The 16,723-nt window shown below is 35.7% G+C and overlaps 1 protein-coding gene across 2 annotated transcripts in view; it reads right to left on the bottom strand.

Annotated features, from left to right (window-relative positions):
* Positions 1-16,723, bottom strand: part of sema3bl (sema domain, immunoglobulin domain (Ig), short basic domain, secreted, (semaphorin) 3bl) — a 158,346-nt gene that overhangs the window by 87,187 nt on the left and 54,436 nt on the right. For both annotated transcript variants that reach the window (XM_030139526.1, XM_030139527.1), the window contains exon 3: positions 4,237-4,299. In XM_030139526.1, the coding sequence (XP_029995386.1) occupies positions 4,237-4,299 (63 nt within the window). The remainder of the gene's footprint in view (positions 1-4,236; positions 4,300-16,723) is intronic.

Below are 16,723 nucleotides of genomic sequence, written 5' to 3'. Positions count from 1 at the left end.
AAAAACTTACTTTTTCAGTCAAATCATCAATGAGTTAAAGAGTCAGTTTTTTTTTTTCTTTACCCATAAAGACCCAGTGCTACTTTTGTGGCTATTCTCAAATGAATTAAACCATTCTTAAGTGATTTATCACCATTTATTATAACATTATCCTCTATTTTTTTATGTTTCTTTCAGTGACAATCAGGCATTTTCTTACTGATCATGTAGATGTTCATCAAACCTCAGATTAAAGTTGAGGATTATTTTATCAGAAATCCAGAAAACTGAAGAAAATGTGACTTTTTCAGCAAAGATATTGATAACTGAACATAAAACAAGTGTCTCCACCCACTGTCATTGATCCAACTCCATGGGTTTTACTGGTGAATCAATGTTGTAGAAGACGACGGTGTTTCCACGGTAACTACAGAGCCTCTGAATGTCCAAATGGGTCATATCTGATGACCATGAAAAGATGACAATCTGCATTTTACATCAATTATTTACATGTATTGATAGGGTTAGTGGACCAATAGTTATTAAATATTATAGATCAGTAAATGGTTTTGGTCGATGGTGGGTATTTGGGTCTTTATGGGCTAAAGTGTAATGATCTGGTATCGGAGATATAGATATTTCAGTGTTGCTAATGGAGTCAGAGAACATAACAGAAACACAGAAACAAGTAGCAGGAAGGCAGGATATTAACATGTAATCAGAATGTGCTGCCAGTCGCCATGCAACTGTTTCTTTACTGACTAAAAATTGTTTTTCTATTTACAATTCCATCAGAGGCTGCATGTAAAATGAGGACCCACAGCCGAGTGAGTGACTTTTATGTTCCGGTTTCACAGTGTGTGGAACAAGAAAGAGATTTGAAATGTGAGGAAATAGAATATTCACACTCTACATAATCCAATTCAACTTCATATGCATTTCTAAGCACTGAAGAAAATGTCATGCAGGAGAAGTAATAATATCAAAAAGAATGGTCAGAGTTTACATTTAATGTGTGATGATTGATTCACATCTTCACAGACGAGCAGGGCAGCCTTTAAGTAGCACACGGAATTGAATTATTTTTCCTACCCGGCGAATAGTGAGTAGTAAACATGAAAAGGCAGAAAAACATCCTTTCATCCATCATTCACTCTTCTAATGGTTTCTTTATTTGGGTTGCATTTTTTAAGAAACATAACAAAGTCAGCCTGGTAAAATTGGACAGCTTGTGTTGCATCTATAACGCCTGCAGGAAAAGTGTGTATTTTGGTTCCTTTTCAGAGTCTGGGTTGTGAAAACTGCATGAACCAGAAATAAGGGGAAAACCAAGGGATGCACTAATCCAAGTTTATCAGTTCCAATATGGGTTCTGATTCCCAGGGTTGGAGGATACAGAGTACTAATCTAATACTAATCTGAGTTAAATTAGTGGATAATATGCCACGCTGTGTAGGACTGGGATCATTCTTTTATCTATGAACTAATATTCATGTCCCAGCAGTATGGTTCAGGTCATTTTAGAACAGATCAGGGTATGGTTTTAGTTTCAGTCTCAGTGTCAGTGATACCAGATGAACATGTTTGGGTTAGTCTTGAACCAAAACTCGATACTTGTATGAGATCAGTGCATCCTTAGGAAAAACACTAGAATCTGAGAATACACACCTTCCCTCAAGTCAAAAGATTAAATAATAATGTAGATGACCTGACTGTGTTTCAAGCTGCAGGCGAATAATGAAGCTAAAATGTCACAGTTAGAGCTTCCATGTTGCTTCTGTGCAGTGTTTTACAGGGTGACAAAAAAACGGGAACTTTTTAACAATCCAATAAAACCAAGAGTGATGGAGGAAAAATATTTTATTCATAGTAACTGAAACCTTAAAACATGCCATTTAAGAAACAATGATGGAATTTTCATTTTTTTAAAATTACTTCCTGTAGATGGCGTCCTCCTGTACGAATGCATTCTTGAAATCTGCTGTTGAGATTCCTCATTGACCGCTGCAACATCTCAGCTGGGATACTGTGAATTTCATCCTGAATTCTCTGTTTTAACTCATCCAGAGTTCTTGGTCGAGTCGTGTACACTTTACTCTTGAGATAGCCCCACAAGAAAAAATCACAAACAGACAAATTTGGCGATCTAGGGAGCCAGGAGTATGAGCACTTCTTGGTCGTCCTGTTGGTTTCTTCTTTAGGGCAGATCCAGTCTCTTCAAAGTTATTAATCCAACATTTTATCGCATGTTTTGATGGAACAGCACCATGACGTCCTAAGTTGTAAAAACATCGGAACTCCCTCTGCACAGCTGTCAAACTATCACCATTTTTATAAAACATTTTTATGGCTAACGCACGCTGTTGCCCGTTCCACTGATCCATGGTTACTAAAATGGGGGTGTGTTTACTTGCTCAAGGTCACTGTCTCGCAGTGCTGCCACTTGCTCATGTCTGCCAATACGCACTTCAAAAATTCCCGTTTTTTTGGGTCACCCTGTATAAAATACTGGAAAGTCATATTTGAGTAGAAGTACAGGTACCCTACCAAAAAAGTACTGAGTCACCAACTGAAATGTTACCCAAGCTAAAGTCTTTAAGTATCTAGTATTTATTGTACTAGTATATCAAGTAATCTACAATTAAATGTACTCAAGCAATGAAAGCAAAACTACAAGTAAATGTTAAAAAACAACCAAAGGCAGTCAGAATTTAGAATATTACACTACTGCTCACATCAACAAATTACCGACAGGTTGAGTGTGGGCCGTCATTTGTTCATTGCAGTGGTGTAGTGGTCCCTGGAGAAGTGGGCATACACTCAATTTTTGCCCCTTTTTTTTCTAAAGTAGTCCAGAAAAACGCCATTTTAGAAACCGTGACATATAAGACTATTCTAGTTTACCCAAAAATCTGTCAGTAGTAGTATTGCTCACCTTTATAAAATTATCGTGACTTGATCAGGAGCGGTTTGTAGGTATTACTGGACACACAAGCAGCTGCATGGATGTAAATGTATTCAAATGAGGCTAACATAGGAGAATGTGCAGTGACCTGTCAATCAACTGGAGCGGCACTAGCATCTGAGGTGGCTGTTCAGGTTCCAGAGGTGGCCAGCACTAAGCAGAGCTCTGGCTCTGGTGCTAAGGAAGCAATATTTTCCTTGGCATGACCCGCCCTACTCTGCCTCTGATTGGCTCGTCAGCCCTCAGGCCTAAAATTAACCAATCTAATCAGTGAAGGCAGTGAGTACTAGCCAGTTAGAGGCAGAGTAGGGCGGGTCATTGCTTCACCATCCTAGGGGAAAAAAATGGGCAATTTGGCTCAGATACTACTGAATGGTGCACATTAGAGGGATTTAGAAGTGGGTATACGCAATGCTGACTGAAAAATAAGTAGGTATACCCCGTATACCCTGAACTACACCACTGGTTCATTACATGTTTAAGCCCAATGACGAATCATCTTCCTGACTTTGTTGCATTCACCAGTAATCTCAGCGTTAAAAACATCCAATTTCCTTTAATTTATTTTTGTAACGATACTATACATTAAAAATGTATTGCATTAGAAGTAGGCAATTGAGTTAGGAAATGTAGTGAAGTAAAAGTGAAAGTAAACAGAATAAAAATACTCAGTTAAGTACAAATTCTCCCAAAACATCCTTAGTGAAGTATTATTACTTTGTTACTATACAACACTGCTTCTGTGTCGAACCACGGAGACGTGAAGTTAAGTTGCATCTGACAAGATCTCAATGCGACTGGTGATTAAAGATTCAAACACATATTAAATCTATTCTGCAATAAAGCAATAAATAACCTCTGTCCTTTACTTCTCCATATTTTCTCTCACAAATCACCGTGCTTGGTAGAAGCAAAACTACTTGTGTTTATTTGCCTTCACTGTGAAATCCCAAACTATCTACAACCCTCTACATCCATGGTGTCAGTTATTACTGTTTAGTTAGATGGTGATTACCACATAATCTTTTGTGTACAATGTGCTAATGCTAAATGTAATGTAAAAAATAGACATACATTTTTTTGTCCATTCATGACACAGTAGTTCTTGATATTTTTCATTTAAAAATATTTGAAACTAAATTTTGCCCTTTCAGTATGTTTAAGATGGCATTTAGACCTTTCCAATTATGTGTAATATTTGTCTTAAACTTGTCTGGTTCAAAAGTTATGAATCCAAAAGAAGTGGGCGGTCCATCCTTGACCACACCCTCAAATGCTTCAGCTGAACTTACCTGTGGTTCCTTCCCCCTCAGAATGCAGTCCTCTCTGTTACCAGGTAATGGCGGCCAGTAGATCTATAGCAGGCAGGGAACAGAGAAATATGGAAGAAACAAAGAAAAGAAAGAAATGTGATTATTAGTACTCTCATAACTTTGAAATATTGCAAACAACCACTCTGTTCAGCCATACTGTAAAGTGTAATTACTATGTGGGAGGCATCAGGTTCTGTTCACATAATCAAAACATGATAATCAGCCCAAGTGTCATTAAATATGAATTATTTTCTCTGCAGATTCTCTTTCTTTTAGCAATTAGACGCTAATTGAGCGGAGCCGAATCTGTGCATGTGATGAATGAGAGGCGTTGGAGTACAAGGGCCAAAGACTTGGGAGTTAACGTTTGGCTTGATTGAGAGATGACAGATACATTTATCATCTCAGTTTTAAAACCAGAGAAGACGAAGCGCAAGCCAACGGGTGGGAACATGCAAACTATGGAGAAACATATTGGAACCCTTACTAGCAGATTCCTATAGTTATGTTTTCAACGTTCTGGTGATAAATATGCTTTGCAGTCACCACAAATCCAAAGAAAAAATGATGTGCTTGCAGTCTGGATTTTTCAAGCATATGCAACTGAAAAATGCCTTTTTTTTTGGTGTGTTTGTTTTTTTTTAATGCAATTATTTAATGTTATGTTGATGACAGTCTAAAAGACAATGACATCTTGATCAACATGGGCAGATACAATTAGAGTGAGATGAAAAAAATCTGGAAAATGGATCTTTAAAGTTTATATTTTTAATTAATTTAGTTGCCATTTTGCTATAACAGCAGTTGTTTTTCATGTATTAGATTAACCCATAAAGACCAAAACCATCAACTAATGCTTAATACCTGTTGATCCACTAATTCTATTAATATATGTAATATTTGGTGTAAAATGCAATGTTTCATCTTTTCATGGTCATTAGATACTACCCATTTGGATGTTCAGAGGCCCCATAGTTACCATGGAAACACTGTCATCTTCTACAACATTGATTCACCAGTAAAACCCATTGAGTTTGATGAATGAAGGGATGGAAACACCTGGTTCATGTTCAGTGAATGATATATTGGACTGAAAAAGTCACTTTTTCTTTAGGTTTCTCCTTTTTTGGTTAAGTAATCCTCAAACGTAACCTGAGAATTAAACTACATGGTCAGTAACTTAACCCTTTGATGCACGAATTATAAGAACCTTAGTCAAGATATTTTTTCCAGAGTGTTTTTATTCCTCTTTAGGCATGAAAAAAAAAAACATAAAAAAAAAAAAGAACCTATTTTTTATATAGTTACAAAAATGTCTACTCAGCTGGGCACCATATTATTATTATTATTATTATTATTATTATTATTATTATTATTATTATTTAATGTATTATGTGTTTAATTTTTGAAGCAAAGAAACATGCATTTAAAACGTAATAACAGAAAATGATATGGAAACTATGAAATAAAAATATATTTAATGCAGCTAATCTGATGTTTTCTCACGTTTTATCATACTGTAACATTAGTTAAAACTAACTTTTTGGAGATAATATGCAAAAAAAAAAAACTTTTTTTAAAGAAAACTAGCAATTGATTTACACTCAAACATGTTACGGCAGATCAGGTTTATCAAGAACAGCAAATTTACAGTAATTGTGTTTATTGCAGTTTATGGGATGGTGCAAAAGCGTCCACTGTGTCGGCTGATATTGAAGTAAAACAATAAAACCCATGAATATACAAAAGAACAGCTGTAGTATAGCTGTCCACTGTAGTGACAGTTATGCATGAAAGGGTTCAATATAGGAAAATACCTCATTTTCACAGAAAAAAATGCAAATAGAGATGATTATATTTTGATAAATGGTGATAAATCACTTAAAAATGTTAAATAGAGAGAGAAATTAATTTGGGAACTGACATAAAAATAGGTCTGGGTCTTTATGGGTTAAATGTGTGTTATGTATGGGTAGTGGTAGTGTGGAAAAGGTACCAAAGTTATGCAGTTCATACACAGAAAATGCCTGGGATTCTACTTCTAGGTTCCGTTCAGGCCTGTGTTAACGTGTTTTTGTTTTTTTTGTTTTTTGTGATCCCATCACAAGTGGACAGCTCTAAGAACATCTGTTCACACCTGGAATTAAAAACTGTTTCCACGATGTGATCAGAACAATTTTTACGCTCTACATACAAATAAAAACATCCATCTAATAGCCTAAAACAAATCACAAGCTTTCATTTTGGATGCAGTGCAAGCTGTCAAGTTTAACAGATGGGTTTTGTAACATTTCACTATGAATGCATCACAAATGAACAGACCGTATAAACAGTGAATGACGAATGAAAGGATGTTTTGTTTTTGCTTCAAAAGGTAGAAAAAGAATTAAACACTGTGTTGTTACTGGCAACGTTTAAGGTCAATCAGTCAATATGCATTAAATTTCAATACGAGCACTTTGACTTTTCCATTTTTAGTGGCATAAGCTTTAACCCATAAAGACCCAAACAACCACTAGTGACCAAAACCATCTACTGATCTGAACTGTTTAATACCTGTTGATCCACTAATCCTATTAATCCATGTAAATATTTGGTGTAAAATGCAGTGTTTCATCTTTTCATGCTCATCAAATATGACCCATTTGGATGTTCAGAGGCTCTGTAGTTACCATGGAAACACCGTCATCTTCTACAACATTGAGCCCATTTACATACACCCCAATACTCTGATCGTTATCTGATTTCTGAAGTTATCAGATTATTCAAGTGATCACGTGAACAGGATAATCTGATTGGTTTTATCCAGTAATGGCAGTTATCTGATTATGAGAAATCAGATTAAGACATCTGGATTTCTCCTCAATACTCCAATATTTCCCTGCATGTATACAAGTTAATCTGATTTATTTCGTTCCTTTACGTCGGCACATGTGAAAATATAATTATTGGACCGGAATTGGATTGACTAGAAGACAATAACAGGAAGTTTAACATATGTACTCAATAATCTGATAATGGACCAAAGCATCTAAACCAGCATTTTTTGATCATCGCATTTCTTAAGTGCATGTAAATGCATTAGATATGATTATTACAATTATCCAATTACTCCCAGATATCGGACATTTATGGTCATGTAAACAGGCTCATTGATTCACTAGTAAAACCCATGGAGTTGGATCAATGACAGTAAATGGAGAAGCTTGTTTATGTTTGGTTAATGATATATTTTGTTGAAAAAGTCTTCTTTTCTTCAGTTTTCTGTTTCTGATATAATAAAACACAACTTTAATCTGAGCTTGTATGAACATCTACATGATCAGTAAATTAAATAAAGGAAAATACATGATTTATACTGAAAAAACACAAAATACAGGATACTATTATGAAAAATGGTGATATATCAATTAAAAATGATTAAATAGATTTAAAAAAAAAAAAAAAAAAAAAGATTTGGAAACTGCCACTAAAGAAACAATAGGTCTTTATGGGTTCATGATGAAAGATGTGAGTTTCAACCAGATACTACAAACTGTAAATTGTAATTCCTCCCTTGGAGAACAAATGTGGCAGTGGATTGCATCTTCTATGTTCATAACACAGCTCCATGGGCTTTCTGAGAAATTCAGATGTATTAAAACACATGCGTAGCTGCCCTTTTGCCTGTTCAGAGGACATGATTTGAGTAAGAGGTCCATCAGTGTAGTCCAGCATGTGTTCATACTCCTTACAGAATGTCTCCATATGTGGCCCAGACCACCTCGGATTGTGGTCTGAGGGATTGGACATCAGAACTGTCCGTTTGGATCCTCAAAAATTGCACATTAATGCCAGATCTGTGCGGGAGGATGATATGAATCTGCTGCGTTCAATAAATGTTCCAGCCACCTAGACACTTGTTCGGTGTCCAATCTTCTGTTTCACGCTGAACTAAAACAAAACTTTAACTGTGTTCAGCCAAACTCAGAATTTACAAGACCATCTGGAGTTTAAATAGTAAATATATTGTAAATAAATAAATCTCCTGTCAGATTTTTAACTCAAGTTCTCACAGTGTAGATCCAAGATCATCTGATTAGGAAAGTCCCGAGGCTTCCTCTGATTTTGCCAGCTCAGCAAGAAAAAACAAGAGGATTCTCAGATAAGCATGACATCAAATTGGATGTGAAACAATGGTACAGGTTTTTCATACATGAATAATGAAGTCAAATCATCACTTGTGTGCAAAGCCGATGTTTGCCTCAGTCTTGAACTTCAATGACGTGTTTAATACTGTAGTTTCGTGCCGACTACCAGAGGTTTTCTTTAGGACAATAAGTCTTTGTTTTGTCCAGAAGGAAACTGGCCTTGTTTTGACTAATGGAGGGGGAGGGAATAGAAACCAGAGAGGAAAACAAATGCTGATGATTGTATGAGGGGAGCATTTGTGGATGATACAGGTTTGTTAGAAGTGGGTACACACAGGAAACTGATGAAGTTACTGAAAGGAAAATTAAGTGAAACAGTTTGAGTTGAGTTAAAAATTGTCTTAAATTTGGACTCCAGTAGATTAGACAGACAGATCTGTCAACCAAATATAGCGTAAGATTCAGTTGAAAGTTGCTGCTGTATAATTTAGATCAGATTGTCTTTGTGTACAACTTATTACATACATATTTATATGTGTAAGTACTCAGATATTATAAGTGCATAAGGCCATTGGACCTTGAGAACGTATTGGTTGAGGTCACCTATTTTCAGTAAACTTCTGCTCCATGCCAAGATGCACCAACAGTAGGGCTGGGCGATAAAATGATAACGATATATATTGTGAAATAACTTCTCCTCGATAGAAATATGAGATATGCTCGATACAGTTTCGACAGAATTCATTCGTCCATGTTTTGACAGATGTGAGAACAGCCAATCATAAATAAGTAGCGCTGCACCGAACCAATCACATTAGAGCCACGTCAGGTTAGGCTAACTGACACAGCACAGGTGTAAGGGGAGGGGGAGAATGAATAAAGCAGGGGGCCAGTGGGCTCTCTCTCTCTCTCTCTCTCTCTCTCTCTCTCTCTCTCTCTCTCTCTCCTCTCTCTCCTCTCTCTCTCTCTCTCTCTCTCTCTCTCTCTCTCTCTCTCTCTCTCTCTCTCTCTCTCTCTCTCTCTCTCTCTCTCTCTCTCTAACCAGCCAATAAAAGAATAACTTATTATGTTACTGGTCAAAAGTTATTACGTAATCAGTTAAGAACTTTTATTACATTATTGGCCAGTTATTACGTTATTGGCCTATTACATTTTAAAAATGGCAAATTAACATAATAACTTATTACATTAATGGCACGTTAGAGAGAGAGAGAGAGAGAGAGAGAGAGCCCTCTGTCTGTCTGTCTCTCTCTCTCATAATGGAAAATTTAAGCTTGACAAAAATAGTGGTTTGATTTATATCGTAATACATATCGACATCATGATATGATTTTTTTTCTCCATATCGCCCAACCTTAAGTCAGCATCAGTTCTCCCTCTCTCCCTCTCTCTCTCTCTCATCAACAAACTTATGAGTAATGGAAAAATTAAGCTACACAAAAAATAGTGATTTGATGTATATCATGATAAATATCGATATCGTCTGATATGAAAAAAGTCATCGGGATATGATTTTTTTTTTCATATTGCCCAGCCCTAATCCCCGGTTTACATTTGGTGCAGATATCTTAAAGCATTCTTCAGATAATGTGATTATGACACTGAACGGACAGACAGACAACAAAACAATTACAATACAATACAATTTAATACAATTTAATACAATTTACCCCACACATCAAAAACACAGTACAACACATAAAAACAAATCCAACACATAAAATAACTAAAAACACTGAAAACACAGCATAGTCTATTTTGTGTTGTTAACCAGACCAGGCTCTCTTCTATAGTCTTCATACCACCAGTAAACCTGGAGAATGATTTTATCTCCTCCGTAAATCTAAATCGGAATTCATCAGAGCCAACACGGTGGACTCAGGTGAAATCAGGATGACTAGAACCTGGCTCCAAGAGACTGAATTCCACTGACACGTTGTCATCTTCATTTACAACCATGCGCGGAGAAAAGATCTGACACTGAAGAACCTGAGTATGTTCTACCCACTCTGATATAGTGGAGTGTAAAACCACAAATATGTAACCTATTCAGCCCAAATAATAGGCTTGCAAATCTAAAGGTCATAATAGTTTCTAAAATATTTCATTGTATTCAGTAAACCCTCAGGCTGAGTGTGTTTTTCTTCTGCAAAAGAGCAGAAATGTGCCAAGAGGAGAAAACAGTGAAAACCCTGTGGATTCTATAAATTATTCATTGTAATATTTTTGCTTTAGACTGTACAATGCCTTTGGATCATAGTGTGTTTTAAAACTAAATACTGTTTCTCTGGGGGTGCTCAATTACTAGATTCTACATCTTAGTTCGATTTGTCTTTTTCTGATTTTTGCATAATCAGTTTAACTCCTGAAATACAAGAACACAACAAACTACTCAATATTACTGTGTGTTAGCTGCAGTTCACTTACAATATTAGTGCCAGAGTGTGAGAAATGGAACGATGATAGTAAGACTGAATTCTCATATTGTTTCACTTTATTCAAATGCTTTCTGGAACATATTGGAACAGTTGCATTAGGAATATTTTTTCCTTTATTTTACCTGTCTGGCAGGCAGGTGCATAAGGAATGGAACTCATTTAAAATACATAGGCTGAATTAATGCACACTGTACTGGATTAACTAACTTTAATCCATAAAGACCCTATGCTACTTCTGTGTCAGTTCCCAAATGAATTTTTCTCTATTTTTAGTCTTACTTAAGTGATTTATTACCATTTGTTATAATAATATCATTGTATATGTATTTTTTTTTATTTTTCACTGTAAATCATGTATTTTCTATATTTAATTTCCTATATTTAATTTAGATGTTCTTGAAAACTCAAAGTAAATCCAAAGATTTTTATATCACAACACAGAAAACTTAAGTAATAGTAACTTTTTCAGTAAAATATATCAGTAACTGAACATAAACCAAGTGCCTCCATCCACTGTTATTTATTAAACTCCATGGGTTTTACTGGTGAATCAATGTTGTAGAAGATGACGGTGTTTCCACGGTAACTATGGAGCCTCTGAATGTCCAAATGGGTCATTTCTGATGACCATGAAAAGATGACAAACTGCTTTTTACACCAAATATGTACAGGTATTAACCCATAAAGACACAGTGCTACTTTTGTGGTAGTTCCCAACTGATTTTTTTTCTCTATTTTTAACATTTCTTGAGTGATTTGTCACCATTTATTTCAAATAATCCTCTGTATTTTACATATTTCTAGTGAAAATCAGATATTTGCCCATCTTTAATTTACTGATCATATAGATGTTCATAAAAGCTCAGATTAAAGTTCAGGGTTATTATACCAAAAAACAGAGAAAACTGAAGAAAAGGTGACTTTTTCAGTAAAATATATCATTAACTGAACATAAAATAACTGTGTCCATCCACTGTCTTTGATCCAACTCCATGGGTTTTACTGGTGAATCAATGCTGTAGAAGATGACGGTGTATCCACGGTAACTATGGAGCCTCTGAACGTCCAAATGGGTCATATCTGATGACCATGAAAAGATGACAAACTGTATTTTACACCAAATATGTACATGTATTGACAGGATTTGTGAATCAACAGGTATTAACCCATAAAGACCCAGTGCTACTTTTGTGGAAGTTCCCAAATGATTTTTTTTTCTCATATTTCTTGAGTGATTTGTCACCATTTATTGTGAAATAATCCTCTCTATGTTGCATTTTTCCAGTAAAAAATCTGGTATTTTCTTATATTCAATTTACTACACTACAGAGCCTCTGAACATCCAAATGGGCCATATCTGATGACCATGAAAAGATGAAAAAATTGCATTTTACATCAAATATGTACATGTATTGACAGAATTAGTGGATCAACAGGTATTAAACAGTTTAGATCAGTAGATGGATTTGGTTGTTTGGGTCTTAATGGGTTAATTAGGAATACAGTGTTTCAGTCAAGCCTTATGAGACCAAAACACTGTATTCCTAATTAAAGTCAGTAAATTCAGTGTTTGACATGTCTAAGAGAAAAATAAAAATCAGGTCAAGGTGAATAGAAACTCCTACTTCTAAAAAGGATCTACCTTCACACCATCTAACTGTCTGACCCTTTTTATATCTGAAACTGGCTTGCATTTGTGGGAATCCATTAGAAGCAGTGGTTTATTTTCATGGCTGGCTGAAATGAATGCATAATTAGAGTCGGCCTAAAACTTGGCTTGAAGAGGATTCAATCTCTGGAAACTGTTTTTTTGGCCCCGATGCTGGATGATATGAATGTGGGCCCTGTCGACAGGCCTGGCTCAAACGTTCAGTTGACCTAAGGCGGTCTGATAGGATGCCTGACTGATACTGATATGCTGTGAAATCAGGTCCTGGCTGGTAATGGTCTGACTCCATGTGCTGCAATATTACATCCACCGTCCATAAGTCCTGCTCTGCACGCTTTAGGAAATATGGCCAAAATTCACCAGACGTCCACATCGTTGTGTTTAACTGTTTCCTGAACTGATTTGAAAGTATAATTTAGTGCTGTTACTCTTAACCCTTGCAGACCTGGAACTATTTTTGTGGGGTCTTCCAAATGAATACATCTACACATAATTGATTTTTCGTCATTTATCATTATATATGCTCTGCACTTTGTATTTTTAGTGACAATCAGGTATTTTTTTTATATTTAATGTGCGGATCATGAAGATATTCATAAAAGCTCAAAGCAAATCCAGAGGTTATTATATCAAAACAGAAAAAAAATGAAGAAAAAGTGACTTTCTAGCGAACCATCTCACTAATTGGAGTCGTTTATCAAACTACATGGGTTTTATTAGTGAATCAATATTGCAGAGGATGATGGTGTCTCCATATTCACAGTTGAACCTCTAAACATCCAAATGGGTCGAACTTGCTGACCATGAAAAGATGAGTAACTGCATTTTACTTGAATTATTTACATGTATTGATAGGATTAGTGATTTAAAACATTAACTATTTTAGACCAGTAGATGTTTGGGTCTGGGGATGTTTAGGTCTTTAAGGGCTATAATAACTGGTATAAACTGCATAAATAAGCCCTGCCGGTTATTGGTCATTGGTAGAAAAAGCTGTTTCTGTAGTTTTAAGGAAGAGGGACCCCTGGATGGAGAGATGTACACTGAAAAAGACAGAGGAAAAGGACTTTGTTGGGCAATTTAGATCATCATCACTACATTCCAGTCCAGGGATGGGCAATCATTCCTAACCTCCAGAGTCACTCTTGTCTGCAAAGTTAATCCTTTAAACCCTGAGCCTACAAATGGTCTGTCTGGACTTTTTTTTCTTATTTGTCTATAAAAATGTTAGAAAATATGCTGTGAGCGAAACCCTTTTTGCCCATTTTTCTTGCGTACTTAGAACTTTCAAAATCTTGGCAGTCATTTTAAATTCACTGCATGTTATAATACTGCTAAAATGGCCTCTTCTCCAGCTTCTCGTACAGGCATGGGTGAAATTATCATTATGACTTAATAAAGCCTATAAACCCCAACATGTCAGGTTCAGAAACTGTTACATTTTTTCCAATTGCACCAACAGTGAAAGGAGTTACAGCCATCCAAACTGCATATGCACAGGTTGTGTTAGCGATGGACAGTCAGCTTTTAAAGAGTTAAGAAAAAAAGGTCAGTCTGGAGTATTATATTAGAGCAATCTGAACGTGGGTATTCGTGATTAAATTAGCCTGAATTTGTAGTAATAGTAGTAGTAGTAGTAGTAGTAGTGACTCTCTGATGGGCTATGTGTGTGTCTTTTCTCCAGTATTTCTGGTATAATGCAATATTTTGGTGCAGTTATGAAAATATAGTTGTACAAAAAAGAAAAAAAAAAGTCATTTGTTTATTATGGCAGGATTTACTCATTTCATGTGGTCTTTTTTTAATCACTGTGTGTGGTGTCTTATTCTTTTATGCATATTTATGGTATTTGACTAGACTGTTTCTATCTTATAATTTAATCATGCTTTTAGATGTAAAGTACTTTGGACTTCTTCATGTTGTAAAGAGCTATATAAATAAATTTTGACTGATTGATTGATTGATTGATTTTGTGATATACAAAATACTACATTGAAAAGTTAACGTACTTTATTATTATTATTATTAGTAGTAGTAGTAGTAGTAGTAGTAGTATAACCTTTATTTAACCAGGAAAAAAAAGCTCATTGAAATTAAAAATCTCTTTTTCAAGTGTCCTGGTCAAGACAGCAGCAGAAGTTACACAAAATGGAAATCACATCCATACATCTACACTAAAATATACATAAACACAATGACAGTCAGTACTAAAAACAAACTTAAAAACTGATAAGAACATACATAGAAAATGTCACCATTATTTTAAAAGGTACTAAAAGTATGACAACAATTCCTTGAAAGTATCTCAAAGCCGACCCACTACTTAGTCTGTTTAATATATTACCCTATACTTACATTGAAGCTGATAAAATGTTTAAAACTGTTTTTTTATCCTGTGTATTTGTTTTTGCCATTACAATCAGGGAATTCAAGAATTAGGCGTAAAATAGTGATGGCAAAATGAAAAAAAAAATATTGGTTATTTACTTATTTTTTTATGTGAAAGCCACAGAGAGTGGCTAGAAAGCTACTAAAGGGCCTCACAGGGGTGCCGCTACCAATTCTGGGCCCCATGAAAGGTAAACGTTGTGGACAGTTTCATAAAATTCAGTATCTTGTTGATCTGTCGGAATGAAAGGGAAGGGGGGTGTAGTCCATACATAAAGTTACTTAGTGTGAAAAAGAAACAGAAAATTTACATGCTTTCAACGTCTGACTCCCAACTTCTATGCCTCTGTTATACAGCGAATCTTAAACGAAATTTTCACCACTTCTAACCTGTATCCACTGGACCCCCTCCACTGCTCTATGGGGCCCCATGAATTTGTCATGTTTACCCCGCCCTTATCGGCACCCCAGGGGCCATATGTGATCCAGGAGCCACAGGTTGGCCACCTAACCAATGAGCCCCAACCAATTAGAGAAGTATCTGCAGTACCAGACATAGAACTGAACATTCCAGAAGATCCTTCATCCTTATTGTCTCAGACTGTACCTTCGTCAATAACAGACTGTGGGCTGAATATTCTGTAAATAATCCAACAATAACTTCATTTCTTACACGTCTTCTCTTCCTTTCCTCTCAGGATGATCTGAATCTCAATAACCTCTCCCTGTTCTTTAAGCTGGAACTAAAAACATCCGTAACTTTTGACGGAGAACACTTGATTGAGACTAAACAGGAGCTTTCCATGCGTCAGTAGCTTGAAAGACACAACACAAAACAGGTCAAATCACTCAAAGACACAAAGCATCAAATAGATCTTTGTTCATGTTCCAACTTTAAAACAACCAGAACAGACCACATCTCTACAGTTTATTTGAATAAAACTCTGAACACGTTGACTTTCCCACACTGTCAAATCCTGACATTCACAATTCGATGTCATAGTTTATGTTTAAGGCTGTGATATTCAGGTCAAACACTCCATGAAGGTTCATTTCACAGAACTGTTCTGACAGATGTTCCACTTCACCACCAGAAACAGACTCTTTATCCACCTGCTGAACTTCCTTTAATCCTGTAAACATCAACTAAAAGTCAGTCTGCCCTTACTTTAGTTCATATTACAGGAGGAACAAAACAAAAAACAACCCACAGCAATAAAATGCTACCATTCTACCTTTCTGCAGACAATGGATAATAATGAAGCTGCAACAATTTACTGATAACTTGTCAAATACTGAATTTAATGACAATTATTTTCATAGTTAATAATCATATTGAGCAATTTCTCAAAAGACAAAATCTAGTTTCTCAGTTTCCAGTTTCTTAAATGTGAATATTTTTGTTTTTTTATACGTCTCTATAATCAGAAACTGTATATCTTTGGGTTGTGATCAAACAAGACATTTCAGGATACCATTTGGAAGTTTTGGAAAAAAAACTTTTTTTTACCATTTTTAGATGAAATGATTGGAACTGACACATTAATCAGAAGTAAAAATACTGTGTAATCTCCATATAATTTGTAACTGAAGGAGCCAACATCAAGTTTTTTCACTCGTGTAAGTTTTTAGGTTTAGACGATAAAAGTGCTTTATTAACCCTTTATTGGGCAAGTGACTATTTTTGGTAATTTCCCCACACATTACAAGACAGTGACAGCAACAGTTACAGTGAGTCAACAATCTCAGGTCCTATGTGGTCTCCAGGGTCTGTAAGGTCCACCTCTGCATGAACAGTGAGTGGACCTGCTTTGTTAGGTACCATGAAGTAATGGTACCAA

Source organism: Sphaeramia orbicularis, chromosome 7 (genome assembly GCF_902148855.1).
Source record: "Sphaeramia orbicularis chromosome 7, fSphaOr1.1, whole genome shotgun sequence".
Lineage (NCBI taxonomy): Eukaryota > Metazoa > Chordata > Actinopteri > Kurtiformes > Apogonidae > Sphaeramia > Sphaeramia orbicularis.
This window is presented reverse-complemented; position numbering and strand designations above follow the sequence as displayed.